This window comes from Larimichthys crocea, chromosome XVIII (genome assembly GCF_000972845.2).
Source record: "Larimichthys crocea isolate SSNF chromosome XVIII, L_crocea_2.0, whole genome shotgun sequence".
In the NCBI taxonomy this organism is placed as follows: Eukaryota; Metazoa; Chordata; class Actinopteri; family Sciaenidae; genus Larimichthys; species Larimichthys crocea.
The window spans coordinates 7490632-7509428 of record NC_040028.1 but is presented as its reverse complement, the minus strand read 5'-3'; the positions used below and the strand labels follow the sequence as shown (position 1 = coordinate 7509428).

General features: G+C 39.1%; 2 protein-coding genes across 14 annotated transcripts in view; both read left to right on the top strand.

Moving 5' to 3' along the window:
• The window catches only part of stxbp5l (syntaxin binding protein 5L), a 128169-nt gene extending 119638 nt beyond the window's left edge, over positions 1-8531 (top strand). For all 13 annotated transcript variants that reach the window (XM_019268938.2, XM_019268935.2, XM_027290995.1 and 10 more), the window contains 6 exons: positions 392-631; positions 2947-3310; positions 3935-4100; positions 4739-4850; positions 5026-5246; positions 5598-8531. In XM_019268938.2, the coding sequence (XP_019124483.2) occupies positions 392-631; positions 2947-3310; positions 3935-4100; positions 4739-4850; positions 5026-5246; positions 5598-5639 (1145 nt within the window). In that variant the 3' untranslated portion in view covers positions 5640-8531. The remainder of the gene's footprint in view (positions 1-391; positions 632-2946; positions 3311-3934; positions 4101-4738; positions 4851-5025; positions 5247-5597) is intronic.
• A 2589-nt stretch (positions 8532-11120) lies between these two features.
• Positions 11121-18377, top strand: poglut2 (protein O-glucosyltransferase 2). The gene is made up of 10 exons (XM_010741741.3): positions 11121-11630; positions 13509-13714; positions 13851-14056; positions 14746-14823; positions 15070-15242; positions 16173-16410; positions 16702-16911; positions 17036-17125; positions 17354-17458; positions 18233-18377. The coding sequence occupies exons 1-10, from the start codon at positions 11437-11439 to the stop codon at positions 18248-18250; spliced, it is 1518 nt and encodes a 505-aa protein (XP_010740043.2). The 5' UTR covers positions 11121-11436; the 3' UTR covers positions 18251-18377.
• Positions 18378-18797: the final 420 nt, after the last annotated feature.

Sequence of the window (18797 nt, the reverse complement as noted above, 5' to 3'; positions counted from 1 at the left end):
AAAAATCTGTTTTTGTCCAGTTGTCCCTTTCGTAAAGGATCGCTCACTTCTCAGTGTATCACATCTATTCAGTGGCATTTTCCTCTTTATTCCAATGTTTTACATTACATACATTCTGCAGACAAATCACTTTTTTTAGAATATTTTACTTCTGCACTCTTTATCACTCTCCTTCTCCTGACTATGCACTTTTCCTAACCGCTTGTCCTGTCACACCACCATCCTTTCTTCTTTGCCCACCGCATTGCTGTTCTATTCCACAACTCCTGAAACTCTTTCTTTGTCCTGTTTTCCCTTTCTCTTGCCATTGCTTCATGTCTCTCTCTCTCTCTCTCCTCTCGCGTCGTTTCTACCTGTGCTGTGCTTCTGTGTTTGCCGGCTGATGCTACAGAGAGTCGTGAAAACTCCTTCAGCCGTTCACGCAGCTCCAGTGTGTCCAGCATCGACCGGGACACCAAAGAGGCTATCACCACACTGCAGTTCGGCGAGTCCTATGCGCGCAAGAGTGACCTTGTGCCCACACCATGTCTTTGGGTGGGTACCAGCTTAGGTGTGGTCCTGCTCATTCCAATGTCCATTCCCACTGACCAGGAGGAGAGAATGGAGGAACCTGTGACCATTGGTCCCAGTGGTAAGTCCCAATGAGACTGGGTTTGATCACAAAGGTATCATGGACATTACAGAGATTCTTAGTTACACTTAGTGTGTCATTTCCAGTGTGCTTACTTTTGGTTTTGTCACCAAAGTGTTTTAGATACTACTTTAGGGTAAACTGTCTTATTTACAACCTGTTTTCTGACAGCTTGCTCCTTAGTTCTGGCAATGTTGCCACAGAACTCAGCAATACTTTGGTGAGTACAATATTATCATAACAGATAGTTATTTTTGAGTAATAAAGGTGACCTCTGACATGAAATGCTTGGATGGAGCCACATGAAGAGGTAGGGGGTTGGTACCAATTCCTGCACCTTGCCTTACAGGATATGTAGCCTATTGACAATTTTGAGACACCCCATTCAGATGGGCTGTTCCAAAATCAAGTAGGCCAAGCCAGCAGATCTTTCTCCCACATTGCTGGTGGTGCCCTTGTGGCCCATTTGGCATTTTGAGCGTGACGGAAACTCTTTTTTAAAAAAAAGATTTGTAATAGACCAGAATTGTTCAAGTCCTCCATATACCATAAAATCTCATTAATTAGTCTAAAAACTTCTTTCAGCCTTGTCAGCAGCGAAAGCAAGACCTAATTAATCAAAAGTAATGAAGAAAGACTTTATGAACCACAAAAAAAGATTATCTCAATTTCATCATTATTTTACCTTCATTTTGAAACTATTCTTTCATCACAATTATCAAGCCATGAACCCGTTCAACAGTATTGCGTTTTCAATTTAGAGTTCATCCATCTTATTTTTTCTCTTGCCTGTGGCTTTGAAACTGTGATAATATGTTTTAAGCTCGACATGAAAGAAAAGCATAATGTGGATTTTCAATGTGCCTGAAAAGAATAGAATAAAGCGACCGTACTGTATGTTCTCCATTTCCTTGTTGTTTAACCATTTGTGATGAAACCATGATTAGTAATATAATGAACTTTTGACTACAGTTACATAAATACATGAGTTCAAAGTTACCCACTAAATCAAACCAAAGACTTAGAAAACAAAAAGGCTAGAAACTCTGGTTCCAAACGTGGGCTCTTCAAAATAAAGGGCAGAGAGACCTGAACACGAGTTATAAAGTATTTACTGAGGCTTCACTCTCTATTAAAAATCCTGCCCTGCATTAGAAAAGTGTAGTTAAAACAACCAATAAACTTCAGTTTACTCAATGGAAAAAAAGAGGTCCCTTAATGAAAAAGGTTGTGAACCTCTAGTGTAAGAAGTTGTCATATAAATAAATCTGACTGATCTGCATTAATTGATTGAGATCAATAATATATTTACTTATCGCCACACACTATGACATAGATTCCCCTCATGTTTGAGGGAAATGGTGTAACCAGCTAGTCTGTAACTTTTTCTGTTGACCATTCGGTACATAGTGTGCCGTGACTTGCATCTGAATACTGTTGGAGAACTCAAAAACATTCGCTTTTCATTTTAATTCTCACAGTACCCACCGAGATATGATATATTGATGCAATGCAAGGTTTTAAAAAAGTTCAGGCAATTTTCTGGGCAATTAAGTGCACTGTGTGAAGCTGTTTGAGCAGCATTTTGGAAGCTTCAGTCTCGTCTGCTCTTACTCATGTTCACAAACCTTGTTTTTTTCAATTGGAGAGATATTTGTTGTCATGGAGAACTTGTCAAGCTTGATCTCGCATTGACTTCCTTCTGTAGTCAAGCACAAGGAGAGATTTGATGGATTGCAACCCCATTATGTTTGGACTGACTAAACAAAACTGAGTCACTCATCCAAACATGCATTACTAGTTCAGATACCCTACTGTGTGAGAGAAAAAGGTCTTCTACTCAGAGTAAAAACATCAATAGAGACAAAAAAACAGGCCTTTTGAAGCAGCAGTTCTCTGGAGACAGAATATACAAGAAGCAAGCTTATTACTGGCAGGTCACAGACTCTGTTCCAAGGAAATGTTGAAAACAGAAAAGCATGTATTGTTGAACTCTCCCTGTGTGTTCTCAAAGTGCTCCTGTGGATTTCATGACCATTTCTTCTATTTGACAAAAATGTGGATATGGAATTCTCAGTAGCTGACAGTAGACGATCATGAATGTGTGACATTCTCAGTGTCATTTAACTTCACATGTAAAGTTCAATTAATCACAATAAAAGAACAAAGACAATACAATAGGACAGATGACAATGAAAAGAGACATGTTTGACCCAAAGCTTAGATTCTTGGCTCATGGTAATGTGACATAGCTTAGGATTTTTTTGTTTTGTTTTAGACTTCATGTAACCCATCTAACCCCTGTTGTCTTCCAGGAGCAGTCCTAATGCTAAAGGGCTCAGTGTTGCGCTTTGGCTTCTTGGACTGCATGGGAGCTCTCATCCAGAGCCCCTATGAGGTTTGGCGGGATCCCAATGCCCCTGAGGACCCTGACAGACTGAGGAAACGCAAGCTGGTCCACTTTTCGCCATCATCCTCTCAGGACACCTGCGGAGAGGGACATCTGGCTGTAGTGTGCTCCGAGAGGCAGGCCAAAGTGTTCTTGATGCCCTCCCAGTCTTGCCTCTTTGTCCACAACATCACAGAGTCATCCTTTGTGCTGCGAGCTGATGTGGTATCTGTGTGTAACAGTGTGTGCCTGGCCTGCTTCTGTGCTAATGGACACATCATGACACTCAGGTATAGGCACTTAAATGTTTTTAAAACATATGACAAACTGCTACTTTTGTATATGTTTCTTAGCTTGGTTACCTTAACTTAACTTATTACCGTATTAACCATAACTTATTGGATGTTTGTGTTAAGTCTGTGTACAGAATGAAATCAAATCCCAGATGTTTTTAACTGAAATTTCCATCAGATTTTGTATTTTATTTTTCAGCTGCCTATATTTTTACTTAGGCCCAAGCTGCACATTTAACAGTAGAATAATTGATATCACAACTGTGGCCATGACCATTAATTGGACTTAATTAAGTGTGATATAGATGCTTTATTTCATTTGAACACACTGTGACTAACGGGTCTCTTTTTCTCAAATACACCTCTGGCTACAGGAATGAATGTTTTCAATGTAGAAAAACATGTGTGTGTGTCATGTAACTACATATTATATAAGTCATTTCTGCTTGATTAGATGCTACAGTAATTGGTGGTAGCTTTGCCATGATTATTTCTGTTTTCTATCATGGAACTGCCCAAACATGATTCTGACGTGGAGGTTTACTTTGTAATGTACAGCGTTTATTATGCAGATGTTTCTGCTGTCTAACTAGCCTTTTGTTCTTCTCACTGTGCTCACAGTTTGCCCAGTCTAAGACCGCTGATGGACATCAATTACCTGCCTCTGACAGACATGCGCATTGCAAGGACCTTTTGCTTCACCAATGGGGGGCAGGCACTGTATCTCAGCTCCCCGACAGAGATCCAGAGAATTACGTACAGCCAAGAGATGTGTGACAACCTGCAGGTCAGCAGATGTATCTATATGTCATTCATGTCTATATCTCATCCATACTGTATATACATACTGTTTGTTTGTCTGTCTCTGTCTGTGATGTGCAAGGTTTTATGAAGGGTATGTAAGACTGTTCTACTTTTGCTTGACTGAGCATTTGCATCATCTCATATTTTTGTTAAGAGCTCAGAAAACGTATTAGTATAGTAAATAAACAGGTTTCATTATACCTACCTTTGGTGAAACCCAGCCTCTGTCAGCCCTCAGAAGTAAAATGTCACACTTGTCATGCCTGGTTTGAACACTGGGTTGATTGTGTGGCTTTGGCGATACTGTGTTTGTGTGTGTCCATCTGTGTGTGTGTGTGTGTGTGTGTGTGTGTGTGTGTGTGTGTGCACAGACATGGACATTTGAATTCATATTCATAGATGTTTTTCTTAAGAGCCACCACTGCACTCTCACAAATGATAACAGGCGTCAGTGGAGCTTGTAACATAATGCTGCCCTAGTGCCACCTACAGGCGACAGTAGTTAATCCCCAGTCATTAAGGAAAAGTTATAAGTGTATGTGCAACTTTGGAAACTGTCCTTGAAAAACTGTATTGATATCTAAGATTTGTTTTTGTTTTTTTCATTTTCATTGTTTTCAGGAGATGCTGGGAGAGCTGTTTACACCAACAGAAACACCAGAAGCCCAGAACAGAGGCTTTCTAAAGGGCTTCTTCGGAGGAAATGCCAATACATTTGACAGAGAGGAGCTCTGTGTGTTTTTTTTTAAATCTTAAATCTTAATTTTTCTTTATATGAAGGGTTTCATTCTAATAATCCACCTAAAAATACCTCAAAGGCAATATGCAACTAAGGACTGAAATGCTTCTTATTAACCCTTATATGCCTTCATTCATGTTCTCTTTTCTTTGACGATGTATGTTGACAGTTGGTGAGGCAGCAGCTGGGAAGGCTTCTCGGAGTCTGGCCCAGCACATCCCCGGGCAGGCTGGGATGGAGGGTATGAAGGTAGCAGCCAGTGGAGTAGTGGGTGAGCTGGCGCGGGCCCGCATTGCTCTGGATGAGAGAGGCCAAAGGCTGGGAGAGCTGGAGGAACGAACTGCCCTAATGATGACCAGTGCAGAATCCTTCCACAAACACGCTCATGAGGTAAAAAGATTTATTTTTTGTCTCATGATTAAAAAAAATAAAATAAAAAATTGGATAATCAAATTTAATCTTTTACAATCTAAGATGATAAATGTGTTGACAAATAATGTTGTAAGCTTAAATAAAATTGAATTTGGAACTGAAACTGAAACTGGGAAAACATAATTTTATAGTCATGTCAGCTTCTGTTTCTTCTGTCTTCTGTTCTCATCCACCCCGTGACTTTATTTTTGTAATAACATTCCTACTGGCGTCATGCAACAGCTTCAAAGCAAACTTTTCAATATAATCTGCACCATACGGGAAATGACAGCATGTTACTCGACAGTATGTGACTTTTTCCTTTTACAGCTGATGCTAAAGTGCAAGGACAAGAAGTGGTACCAGTTCTAATACCAGGACAGAGGGGGAAGGCTGCCCTTGTACTGCTGGAAACTTTATGCCGGGAGAGGGACTTTTCACTCTGCAAATGAGAGCAATTAAAAGAGAGACACCTGAGTGACTTTGTCTTTTACAGCTCCAGAGCTGGCTATATGTGCGGCACTGTCACATTGTTGAAGGACGATGACAGGCTTGCTCCTTATCTAGACATGTAGTGATAAGGAGAGAGAAAGAGGGTGGCGTCATTTAAAGGACTGAAGACGGAACTAGAAATATCCGACAAGTCTGTCCATGTGCGTGTGTGTGTGTGCACATGTTTGAGCGTGTGCCTGAGTGTGTGTGTGTGCGTGTGTATTTGGTTGGGTTTTCTGGACCTCACTGTGTAGATATCAAAAGTTAAGAAACCAACAAGAAATGCATGAAACAAAAATGGATGACTATTAAAAATATCCAACTGCCATATTAAAAAGCAGCATGCTACTTTAACAGGAGATACAAAAATAAAAAAAAGAAGTTTTATTTAATGATGTAAGCCAACAACAGAGACTATGAAATACTTTATATTTTTTGAAATATTGACAAAAAAACTATATATAAAAAGGGAAATGTATACCTGCATTGCTATTAAGCCAAAACTTGTGTTCCTTTCCCTTTTTTTATTTTTTATTTTTGGTTAATTTACATTTTTTTTCTTAGTCTCAGCAAATATTACTTGCCACAATATAGATACATATAGTTAGCTTTCTCAACACACACTTAGAATAATGCTAAAACTATATTCTTATCAAGTACTCTGGGCTGCACAACGCAAACACAAATCCGTAGTATTTACACTTACCTCTGCACATTCTAATCACACTAATTTAATTCCACTTTTTGGCTGCTGCTACTTACAAAAGCATCAGATGACGATGAGGAATATCTCACTCCCCAACTACAGTTGTATGAAAACAGAGAGCAGATTGGTGTGAGGTGTACGTAAAGGCCGAAAGAGTTAAGAGAGAATTGTGGACACAGTGTGTTTATATCTATAGTATGAATCTATATACTATTCACGTGCCATAAAAAAACAAGGTGAGTGAATCCACTCACTGTAAACTAACTAACAAAGAGCTAATCTGTGGTAGTGATCATGTGTTTCCTGTTTGATGAGAACAGATGAGAGATAGTATTTGGAGTCGGCCATAGAGGACATTTGTCAAAGTCAAATAAGTCAGTTTTCTTTATAAAAAATATATATGAGGGTGTTTTTTTATTTATTTTTTTTGGTTGTTGCTGGTTCACCATTTGAGTATTTAGCTGCCTTTGTCAGATGTATGAGTTTAGTGAGCCATTAGGTTGTGTGTGTGTGTATGTGTGTGTGTGTGATAAAGAGAGAGAGAGAGAGAGAGAGAGAGAGAGAGAGAGAGAGTGCCACAAATGTTAAATAACAGGACTCTTTCTCTACCAAAGCAATCAAACATGAATGATACCGTCCCATCTCTCTCCACCTCAGGCTTTTAATAGTTATTAAAGCGTTTTTCACCTGAGCGGCCCTCTCTTCACGATCACAAACAATACTTTTAACGATTGTCACTGTCTTTGGGAGTGCGTACAAGAAAGTTGGAATCACATCCATTTAATCGCTGTCAACAAAAGGTTCAGGAGAAGTTAAAAGTATTTTTTTTTCCAGTTATGTGCAGATGTGAGTCAGTGAAGAAACTGTGTACATGTGTAAAACATTTTCAGCGATTTCAACTGAAGGCAAACGTGTTATTTTTCTGTTTCAATATTGTTCTTGATGACTATGATATCCTCTTGTCGCAGTCTTATATTTGATGGTGACGGCCTCTCAACCGAAGGCTCTTGTATGTTAAAAATAACATGTTTCATGATACATGGTTGTGTATCATATTGTGATTGTGTTGTTGTACATGTCAATGGGTAGCCACATGACACGGGCAAACAGCATTAACTGAGGAGGATATTTTGTACTTGTGTATTCGTCTGTACTTTGAATTGAATCTGAAAAACCAAACAGAGGATTCTTGACATCCATCTCACACACATCTGGCCTTTATGCACACAAGCAATGACACAAATAAAGTGTTGCGCCTTCATCACTCCCACATAAATATGCACAGCGACAAACACACAAAACCTGAAAAAAAAAACTAATCAAAAAAACAGACACAGGTGAATCTGCATCACTAGTCATTTCTGCCTGCTTCCTGTCAGGCTGCTGAGGCGTTCCTTAGGCATAAATGGCCTTCAAACCCATTAGTTTTCACCAGACTCAACTCACCTGAAATCCTAAAACAGTGCCACGTGGATTCCAGGAATTACACATGATTTGATTCAATGAGGTGTCTTAAACATGTCAAAAAAAAAAAAAAAAAAGTTCTCTCCTATCTCTGTACCGTCAATGAGATTTGTGTTCAGTGCAGTTCTTTCAGTGGCTGAGAAAACACACAAAAAAACAACAAACAAAACCAAAAGAAAAAAAAAAAATCTGACTTCTATTGACAGGGTGTTTTGTTAGTATGTTTTTGGTTTGTATGTTTTGGTTTTTATATTAACTGTACAGTTCAATCTTGGGAGAAAGGTGAAACAAAAAACGATAAGATAAAGACATTCTTGGGATATTTTTCTCTGTATATGTTGTACCTGTTACTGCTGGTACTGTATCTGGTATTATGGCTCTGTCTAAATCACTGGAACTCTGTAGTTCTTCACACTGTAGTATCCTGAAAAAGCATTTCTCTGGTTTTCTCAATGATGGCAGCAAAGTTTGTCTTATTTAAATGGATTCTACCACTTTTTGTTCTTATTGATATTATACTAGTGTAATAGAAATTACTTGACAAAAAAGAACTGAAAACATGTTGATGCAAAAGCAAACTGAAATAAACATTGATTGATGTACACAGTTGAGAGCTCTGTTTCTCTGGCCTCTGTTGTTGTTTTTGCTGGTATGAAGTACAACATGGTGTTTCTTGCACATTGGATCATCTCCATGTTACTGATTCTTAAGCAGTGACTGAAAGGAAGTGATGCTGAAGTGATAGCTCATCAGTGATGCAAATGTTGAGAGTTCAGCAGATGAAGACCTTATACAACCATCCAGCATGAGATGCTCTGACAGTCTACCTTTTACCGATGAAGACAATATTGTGCCAGTCTACGGTTATCCCAGTGGTGGAGACTCAGACAGTCTTCCACATACTCCTAGTTTGTGTGAAGAAGATTTACCAAGTTCAAGTATTGGACACTCAGAAGTTCAAGTATTCCAGTATTCTTCCATCCCTTTCTAAACCGAACTAGCCTTCCCTCTCGACCCTACCCCCATTCTGCTTTCTTTTCCATCCTCCCTTCTTTCCCTTCTTTCATCTTACACTTTCTCTCTTTCCTTCTTTCTCTCCCGCCTGTGGCCTTCCATCTCACTTTCTCTGTCTTTCACTTTCTCTCTTGAGAATCGCTACCTTAATGTGGTGGTGGGGTTTGCGTATCTTGGTGATGGTGGGAACTGCGTTGTCTGGGGCAATAGTCCTTGGTAGGGTCTCCCAAGGCAAATAGTTCCCACGGGAGGGATCTGACCAAATGCGATTTACAAAGACCGCAATGAAGAACACAATGAGCTGCGGGACCTCACCCAGATTAGAGAAACCGAGGCTCTCTTCTGGAGACAGACCCTGGAGGGAAGCTTTCTGGCGAGTGTCTGGTGGTCAGGCCTTTGCCCACGGGGCAGCTCGGGTGCTTTGCCAATCGGGCGGCAGTACAGTCAAATTCAGTCTGGCTGGTACAGCTCTTAAACTATGAGTCACTAACTTCATATATTCTGCCAAACAAGTGGCCATTACATTATTTGTAATACACTACACTGAATGTATCTTAGTGTAGTCAACTCCAATAAAGTTGACCTGAACTTAATATGCCCAAATAAGTCAAGTTTGTTTTTGATGTAAAATGAGCTGACTCAAACACAAAACTCACAACAAGTGATTGAAGCCTGATGTTTGTACTTTACAGAGTACTTGACATTGACATTGATATTACATAGACATTATACTGTAAGTAATGCTCGTCTTCCAATAAGAACGCTAATTAAAACAGGGGTCGGGAACCTTTTTGGCTTAGAGAGCCATGAAAGCCACATATTTTAAAGACCAAAGTATAATAAGTCTCTGAATTTATTCTTTTTTAAAACGTTGTTATACTGAAGCTAACCAATAATAAATAAACTACTTCTTAACATTAATGCAATTTCTGGTGCTGCATGGCCTCGATCATGCACCGATCCCCGGATGTAGAAGCGCATGCACATACTTCTGAATGAACTCTCCAGTCATTAGCTCATAACCTTCTTTTTCGAGCTGTTCACGAAATTACATGAAACACAACTGCTTACTCTCCTACTGATTTTGGCACAATTTGCAACGAAAAGAAAAGACATGTGTGGTACACATGTCGAAGGCTGGGCGGGAGGGGGAGAGAGGGAGATGCCCGGCCAAGGCTCCGTCCATCATGGACTGACACACAGCATGGACAGTTTAGAAACTATTCGGAATGAATGAGTTAAAAGGAAAACTGCATGTTGCTTGTTTCCTCCACCCCAATTCTCCACCACCTACCATCCACCCCCACCCCTCGATCCCACCCCATCCCATTATAAACAAAGCACAACAGAAACTGAGGAAGCGCCATCTCATCGTCTAGCAGTGAGGAAACGCTGGAGGCAGGTTAAAAATGAATTAGATAAATAATAACAATAAATCAAATATAAAGAAAAGAACAGAGGAAACCCATTAAAAATGTATAATACTGCAATACTAGAACAAATCTGTAAAAATGTGTAAATAGCTAGTAAAAACAAGATAAAGGTTAAGATATATATATATATATATATGTATATATATATACAGCAAATAAATAAATAAAAGAGAAAATGTATTCTCTGTACAGTCTCTCAAAGACTAAATTCATTATAAGGTTTTAGATTTACATATGGCATAGTTCACTGTGACTTGGTTTTTATTTTACTGCTACTGGTTTTATTTAACTGTTATACATGTGTATATAGTGTTAAAATAGGATATTGCATAGGGTTAAAGTTTTTGTTTTCTTGCTATCACTTACTATCTCACTTACCGTTTGGGAGCTGCTGTAACAAAAACAATTTCCCTGCGGGGATAAATAAAGTATTTCTGATTCTGATGAAATATATAAACAGAAAAATATTTTAAATGGTTTTAAGTAAAAGCCAAATTAAAAAGATAGCCAATCACTCCATGCACTTCCAATATTTTATCAAAAAATAAATAAATATATAACCCTATAAAAAAAAGCAGCATGCCCATAATAATACATCCACGCTCATCACAGTGTACACCCAGTACATCAACTTCCGGGCTCCTGTGCAATCAGATTCAGATTAGATCAGAAGTCGATTGCTGAGTCAACCAATCACACGCAGACTCGGTGGAGTGGCGACCAATCAGATAGCTCTGCTTACATCGCGGGTTGCTTATTCCGCCCCTGTTCATTCAGCAGATAGTTCAGTGAACTGTGCGGGGATTTTTGTAACCTTAGCGTCACCGAAGAGACAATTAAACACGATTACACGCGTGTGTTAGGCAGATAAAAGCCGTCAGAAATGCCACCGCTGAGCTGAGTTTATTTTATTTTTATTTTTTATAAATGGAAACGGAGCTAGGTAACGTTTTCACCCAACGCCACACACTAATGTTCGCGTTTTGTCATTTTTAAACCAACAATGGCAAGTTTGGCCAGTGGACCTCTGTAGGCTGGCGTTAAAAAGCGACAGTGGACGATGTCTCTTCGGCTTTTTTCGTGGTTGTTGCCATTGCTCCTCTATCTCTTCTTCAGACATGAACTTCCAGCAGCTGAGGCAGGTCCGATACCCAGTGCTGCAAAAACTTTAGTATGGGGACCTGGACTGGAGACAGACATTGTCCTCCCTGCAAGATTTTTCTACATACAGGCGGTGGACAGCTCGGGGAGAAAGTAAGTACAGTAGCACAGGCCTGCTAGTTTTTTCCATTCGCAGCAACCTGTGAAATTTTTATTGCCAAGCAATGCTGCTTTCAAGTGCTCCACGTCCTACTTTGGAGTCTCCACGGTGGTTATAGGTCAGTTTGAGCAAAAAATAAACACTGTGTATTTTATTTTAAATGAATAGAATTTATGTACCTCGTTTCATTTATTTAAATAATAACAAGAAGAAGATTATATACTTTATTAATTCTTTTGAAACTACATGCATTTTAACCCAGACACACACACACATGCAGTATAAGAGCTCATAGACATGCAGTTTTTTTGAGATGGTGGAGTGATGGGCTCAGCTCCCCTGAGGAGTCCAGCGAGCAGTTGCTGGGGGTCGGTGCCTTGCTCAAGGGAAGCGCCTCCAGCTACCAGATCACCTTCCATGTTTGTTGGTCCATGCGGGACTTGAACCGGCCACCCTCCGGTTCCCAAGCCCAAGTCCCTATGGACTGAGCTACTGCCACCCTAAATATAAAAAAAGTGTTTTTTATTAGAGGCACACAATGGTGTTTTTATGAATTTGATCCAGATTACAGCAAGTAATAATGGTAAGTACACGCCCCGTTAGTGTTTGTTGTTGTTGTTGACTACACTTTTCTTCAGTGTTTCAAAGAATATAAATACAGTGGGTCAACTTCAAATGCCACATGTCTGCTTTTCTCATCAAGTTGAGTGTACTCAAATCTAACACAACCCACATTTTTCTGATGTAATGTGTATGCATATTTGGATTGAAATGCCCTAATTGCAAGATGACAAGCATTACCCCTTTCCGATTTTGATGACGCATACAATGTTGTTGTATCTCTGCCAGCACCTGAGGACTGCACGACTATAAAGAAAGGACGACATAGTAAATCTTTTCAGACACTCTGAAATTCTAGACTAGTCAGTCTGAGAGCAGACATGAAAGTTTGCGCCCCAGGGAGAAAAAAAGTTAGACAAACACCAATAACCTCTTTCATCAAAAAGCTCCCATGGGTCCAATGAAAGCATCCCAATGTTTGTGTAGTTTCATTTTCACACATGCTTTTGGTCTCAAGGTAGATATCAGTTTCTCACGTCCATTCATCCCTACAACAAGAAAATACATTACGGTTGTTTGCCTGAACACAAGAGAGACAATAACAGCATGCCAACGCCAAGAAGACATGAAATATTATCAGCAACAAAACACTGTTTTAATGTACAACTTGTTACATTTAACTACAGTGTAGTCACAAAGTATGAGGAAAGTAATGTCATTTCAATTGTTTTGGCACATTCAGTCAGAAATCAAACTATGAGCGCAGGGTTAAAGTGCTTAGGTTTAGGGAGCTTAAGTCCATATTATTGTTCTTGGCCGCCAAAGTATAATTCATTTCAAATTTCTGATGTTCTTTTTTATTATCTTTATCAAAAGTCATACGGGCAGTGTGCGTCTCCTGGGGGATTAAACATTTTCAAGGGAGGCTCAATGAATAGAAAAATATTAATATTAAAATATTACTTTAATTATGAAAGTGAGATCACATAGCCTACAAGTGTGATTTGATTAAAGAGATGGTTCAGATACAATAGGGAGTTTTTTTCCCACTTTTACAGAGTCAGACACTATTTTAAAAAATGTATTTGGTGCTATCAAACAGGAGGTCCACAGTTTCAGACTTTGAAAACCCCAGAATTAAGAGAATTAAATTCTCTTTTAAATAATGATGAATGAAGTAACACTGAAAATACTGTCAATTTAGTATCAGAATAAATGTCTTCTGGCGAGTTTTAAATTTATAGTTATACATTTGAAAAGCTTCTGTTTTTTTAAAGGAATAAATTCTCCACATATTCTCTCCGTCACAGTTTAACAACATCGCCTGGTGAGAAGACTTTTGAGGTGAAGATTGTGTCTACAGTAGAAGATTTCACCAGGATTTGGATCCAGGTCCTGGATCGTCAGGACGGCTCCTTCCTGGTTCGCTACAGAATGTACGCCACCTACAGGGACATTCACATCCACGTTCTGCTCAAGAACAAACATGTCGCCAAGTCGCCATTCATTCTCAAAGGTAGAACGAAAACCAAGTTGCCGACTAAATATCTTTGTATTTTTCTGGCTCCATTAACTGAGACATTTGGCACATGTTTTAGGCAGGTAAAAGGGGAGATGGATAATGACGTTTCAGTGTTTTCTGTCCTCTACAGGACCGGTCTACCATGAGGGCTGTGACTGTCCTGAGTCTAGTGGTTCTGTATGGGAGGCAAACATGCATTGTCCTCAGTCCTTCCCCCAGATAGACAGGGACCTGGCTCTCTATGCTAGTGTCGACCCAGATCGTAACGCACAGGAGATCCCCCAACGCTTTGGACAAAGACAAAGCCTCTGTCATTACACCGTTAAAGACAATAAGGTACCTCCCACCTGTGACACCAGAGACACCAAAACTGGAAAAAAAAAGCAATAACATATGCAATAAATGCGAAGCAGCCATCATCACCAAAGGGCAGTATAGTAATAAAGGGTAGTATTTCTTTAGGCTGAATAGAAATTAGGGCTGTGTAATAAAGTAAAGTCAGCTGGGAGAGCCTGGAGCTATGTGACACACCTGTATGAACAGCCGATCAGCCAGGTGTCCAAGGGTACAATCTTCTCAAAATACAACTGTGGACATCAAAATACAGGTTTCTGTTATAGCAATACGTCTTGTCACAGTGCTAGCATTGCCTGGGAACGTCAAGTGATTTATTAGTTGTCAATGATTTACAGTCCCTTTGCAATTTATACTATACATGCTTGGAGGTCTAGTTACAGAGTTAGTTCTGTGCAAAATCCCAAAACCTCACAAATTTTTCAACAAATGTCTGCCACTGTCTTTTTTTTCAGTAACTGTGAAATATCTACTGTAACACTTGAACTTCCTTCTTAACCCTGAAAAGACTAGTCTTACAATCCGCCTATTAGTTTGTTTCAACTTTATCACATGGTCTTCATGAGCAAGTCGAGTTTGTAGTTAAGCATGCAAGTTCATTCTTGAGTTGCTGAACATTGCTGTGAGGTTTTTATGTTGATAGAGCTTTATTTAGCTTTCTTTCTCTTTAGGTCTACGTTCAAACATTTGGAGAGCATGTGGGTTTCAGAATTTTTATGGATTCCATCCTCCTGTCACTTTCCAGAAAGGTAAATAGTTTTTCTACTATCTGTCTAATACTCACGCTTTAACAGTTTTATTCTTAATGCACTGTTAGTACATTTTATTTTCGCTTAAGACTGATTGTTTCACTTCCATATTGTATCTATCCTTTCATTGGTAATGATAAGGTTTCAGACTCTTGTAGTGAAGTGAAATGTTTATTCTGTTATGTGATAATATTTTCCTAATAATATGTTATTTCATGAACATATTCTCTCTACGGTGTTGTCCAGGTGTGGCTCCCTGATATAGAGTTTTTCGTTAACCTGGGTGACTGGCCGTTGGAGAAGAGGAAACCCACCGAGAACATTCATCCTATCTTTTCCTGGTGTGGCTCTAACAATACCAGAGATATTGTCATGCCTACCTATGACCTGACTGAGTCTGTCCTTGAGACTATGGGAAGGTAAAGCTGTGCAGCTGCAACACAAACATGTTAGTCAATATTGGCTCATGCACAAAGATTTATGAATGTTACTGAGTTTGAAAAGGAGTGAGCAATATTATCAAGTCAGTACAAGAGTCTGCAGTGTGCCACCACTGTATAGTTGGTTTATCAAGGCACCTGTCAAACCATAGCACCATTCAAGGATTTCTTTACTGAAAAAAAATCTTTTGAGTATCAACTACTCACTGCCTGGTTGCTGAAACACTTCCTGTTGGAGGACAGGAGCTGTGGTCGGAGCAGGATTGTATTAAATTTTTTTACTCTATGCTCCTAATCCCCAAGGAGGTGACAGTTGCTAAAGTAAGCTTGCGTATACAGACTGCATCATGACACTGTCACTCTGCACACTGAATATTGGGACGAAAATAAACCTGTGTCAGGATGCTCATTATTTCCTCAGTGTTGCTTCATGCATTTTAATGCAGTGCAAGACACCAATTGGTGTGTGACAACAAAATAAAGTTTTGCCAGCAAATATTTTACTCTACATCTTGATCGAGCAAGCAACAGCTCTCGTAATCATATGTACGTTTACTTTTTGCCCTGCAGAAATTCTCACCTCGTAATAAGCAATACTGACTCACCGGGTCTATCAAGTGTCATCTGAAGCTGCATGAGATCTCAAAACTGTATGACAAAAGCAGTTTCTTTTATTGTAAAGTATGTGCACCAGGCTACAAATAATTTATAGGCACTGAGGCGAAACTGACAGTATGAAGTCCTTGTACGTGGTAGTATGTGGATAAAATAATGAAGTGACAATAAGTAGATATTAATGACTTTGAGGTTCTACTGCTATGATTCTGCATTTCATCTATACATACTAGTCCATAACTCTGACAGATGCTGAGATGAATAATTTGAACATATTGTTCATCCAATGAACAGAGTAAGTCTGGACATGATGTCCGTGCAGGCCAACACAGGACCACCGTGGCCAGAGAAGAATGCCACAGCCTTCTGGAGGGGCCGGGACAGTCGTCAGGAACGTCTGGAGCTGGTCAAGCTTTCGAGGGCTCATCCTAACATGATAGACGCTGCCTTTACCAACTTCTTCTTCTTCAAGCATGATGAGAGCCTCTACGGGCCGCTGGTCAAACATGTTTCTTTCTTTGACTTTTTCAAGGTAAGAAAAGCTATTTGAAGATTTCAGTGAACAAGCCAAATTGTTTAGCACAAAAGAGTAGGGAGCAAATTTTTCTTTCTCAGGAGATGATGGACCAAACCAGTGCTCAGGGACCAGTGAATACTGGACCTTTTGTACACTATCTAGGTTGCCAATAATACATCTCCAATGGGATGCCAACACTTCACTCTTCAATAACATCGACCTTATCTGTTCTCATTTGATTCTTGCATTAGTAAGCATTTGTTCAAAATCACTTCATTCTTATTTCTATTCCATGTCCATCACCAGTACAAGTACCAAATAAACATCGACGGCACTGTGGCAGCGTATCGACTGCCTTACCTGTTGGCGGGAGACAGCGTGGTGTTAAAGCAGGATTCTAGCTACTATGAGCATTTCTACAATGAGCTTCGGCCATGGGAGCACTACATCCCAATCAGGGCGGACCTCGGAGACCTACTGGAAAAGATCCAGTGGGCTCGTGATCATGATGAAGAGGTGATCATGATAATAGTTAATCATTACATTTGGCAATAGATGCTGTGTTGTGGTGTGATTTGTTTCAATTGATTCTTTAAATAACGTCAAAATGGAATAAATTTTTCTGCTATGTTTCTTTCAGGTAAAGAAAATTGCACTGGCGGGTCAGCAGTTTGCTCGCAATAATCTAATGGGAGACAGAATATTTTGTTACTACTACAGACTTTTCCAGGTAAGATTTCTACAGTTGCAGAGGATATCTACTACGAGATAATATTACCCCGCTCTGTCATCATACAGTCACATTGTAGCATTTCTGTGCCGTTATTTGTGACTCACGGCTAGAATGGTTTCACATTGTGCAGAAATGTGTTCTCATCACATATTTGTTATCATGAACCTATACTTATCTGTCTGTCACAATCTGTCACAATCTATAACTTCAGTGTTCTTCTTGTAGGAGTATGCAAAACTTCAGGTCACAGAGCCCAAGATTCGTGAGGGCATGGAGCATGTAGAGCAGCCCAGTGATGACCTGTTTCCATGTTACTGCCACAGGATGAGGGTAAGGGTCACCGTTAAGCTCCATTCACATCAGAGTGATTTTGTACGTATGCACTTTCCTAAATCACAAGCTTGCGTTAATAGCAGAGATACACTTGACACGATAAGGTCAGCTCTGTGAAATGTTTGTATTACTTGTATGTAAGTATTACATTTTGACTTACTAGCTATTAGTAATAGCAGGAAAATCACAGGTGTCTTCCAGAAAGACAAACCTTTTGCAGAACAGACCAGAAAAGCTTCTAAATGTGGCAAAAAAAAAGTATTTATTTATAAAAATAAATACTGATACTCAAGACAAGACATTCTGCTGAGTGTGGCTCCCTCTGGTGTATATACAGTACCACTGCACCTAAATAAATGAATGCATGTTGAACATAAAATGGCACTAATATATTAAAAACCCTGCACACCTACAGTGCTCAGTGATAACTGTAAATTGTCCAGCCCAGTTGCAACAAAACTACCCAGTAGAGAGATGATAGAGATTTGTGACTCATCTGTCTGAGGATTGTTTACATTCACACAGCCCCAAGCAGACGTCTCACCAGGCATTGACAGCACTTTTATAGGTGGTCAGTGGATATGGGAGCTTTAAATATGATTAAAGCAAACTGTATTCAAAAGTTCAACTGCTGTACATGTATATGCTGCTTTTATTGGATTTTACAAATGATATATATATTTTTATATTACATCTTATATGCTAATATTGACCTTTTTACTGACACCACGTCTCCTGATCCTAACACAAGTCTTTTTGTTTGTTTTTCAGCCAAAAGATGAACTCTGATTGACCTGTCATCCAGCCACAGAACAATCCTTCATATACTGCCAAATCATTTTTTACAGCGTGGATTAATTGTATGAATGTATTATCACATTATCTCATTTTTTTAAATAAAAATGTTCTATTTGTATGTTAAGTGTTTTTTGTTTTTTAACTTATACTAACAACTATATGCACATATGCTAACATGCAAGATCTACATTTGTATGAAGAGCTGATGTACTCCTTTTACAAATACAAGCTTATAAAATATGACATTTGGTTACTAATTAAACTGTGTACAGTATATGCAAGAGTATATACAAGTAGAGAAAACCAAATGGGAATTGTTGTGATAATCATGAATGTTATTTTTATACTTATATAATTATAATACTTTTGAGGTTTGAACTGTTGGTTGGGCTAAACATTCATTTTGAAGGTGACACTTTAGGTTCTTTGTAATTGCGATGTAATTAACAAATCAATCAATCATAAGAAGAAAGTAATCCGATTAACCACCATCCACCTCAACCAGCTACAATGGTTTAACATTACTTTTATAATTAGG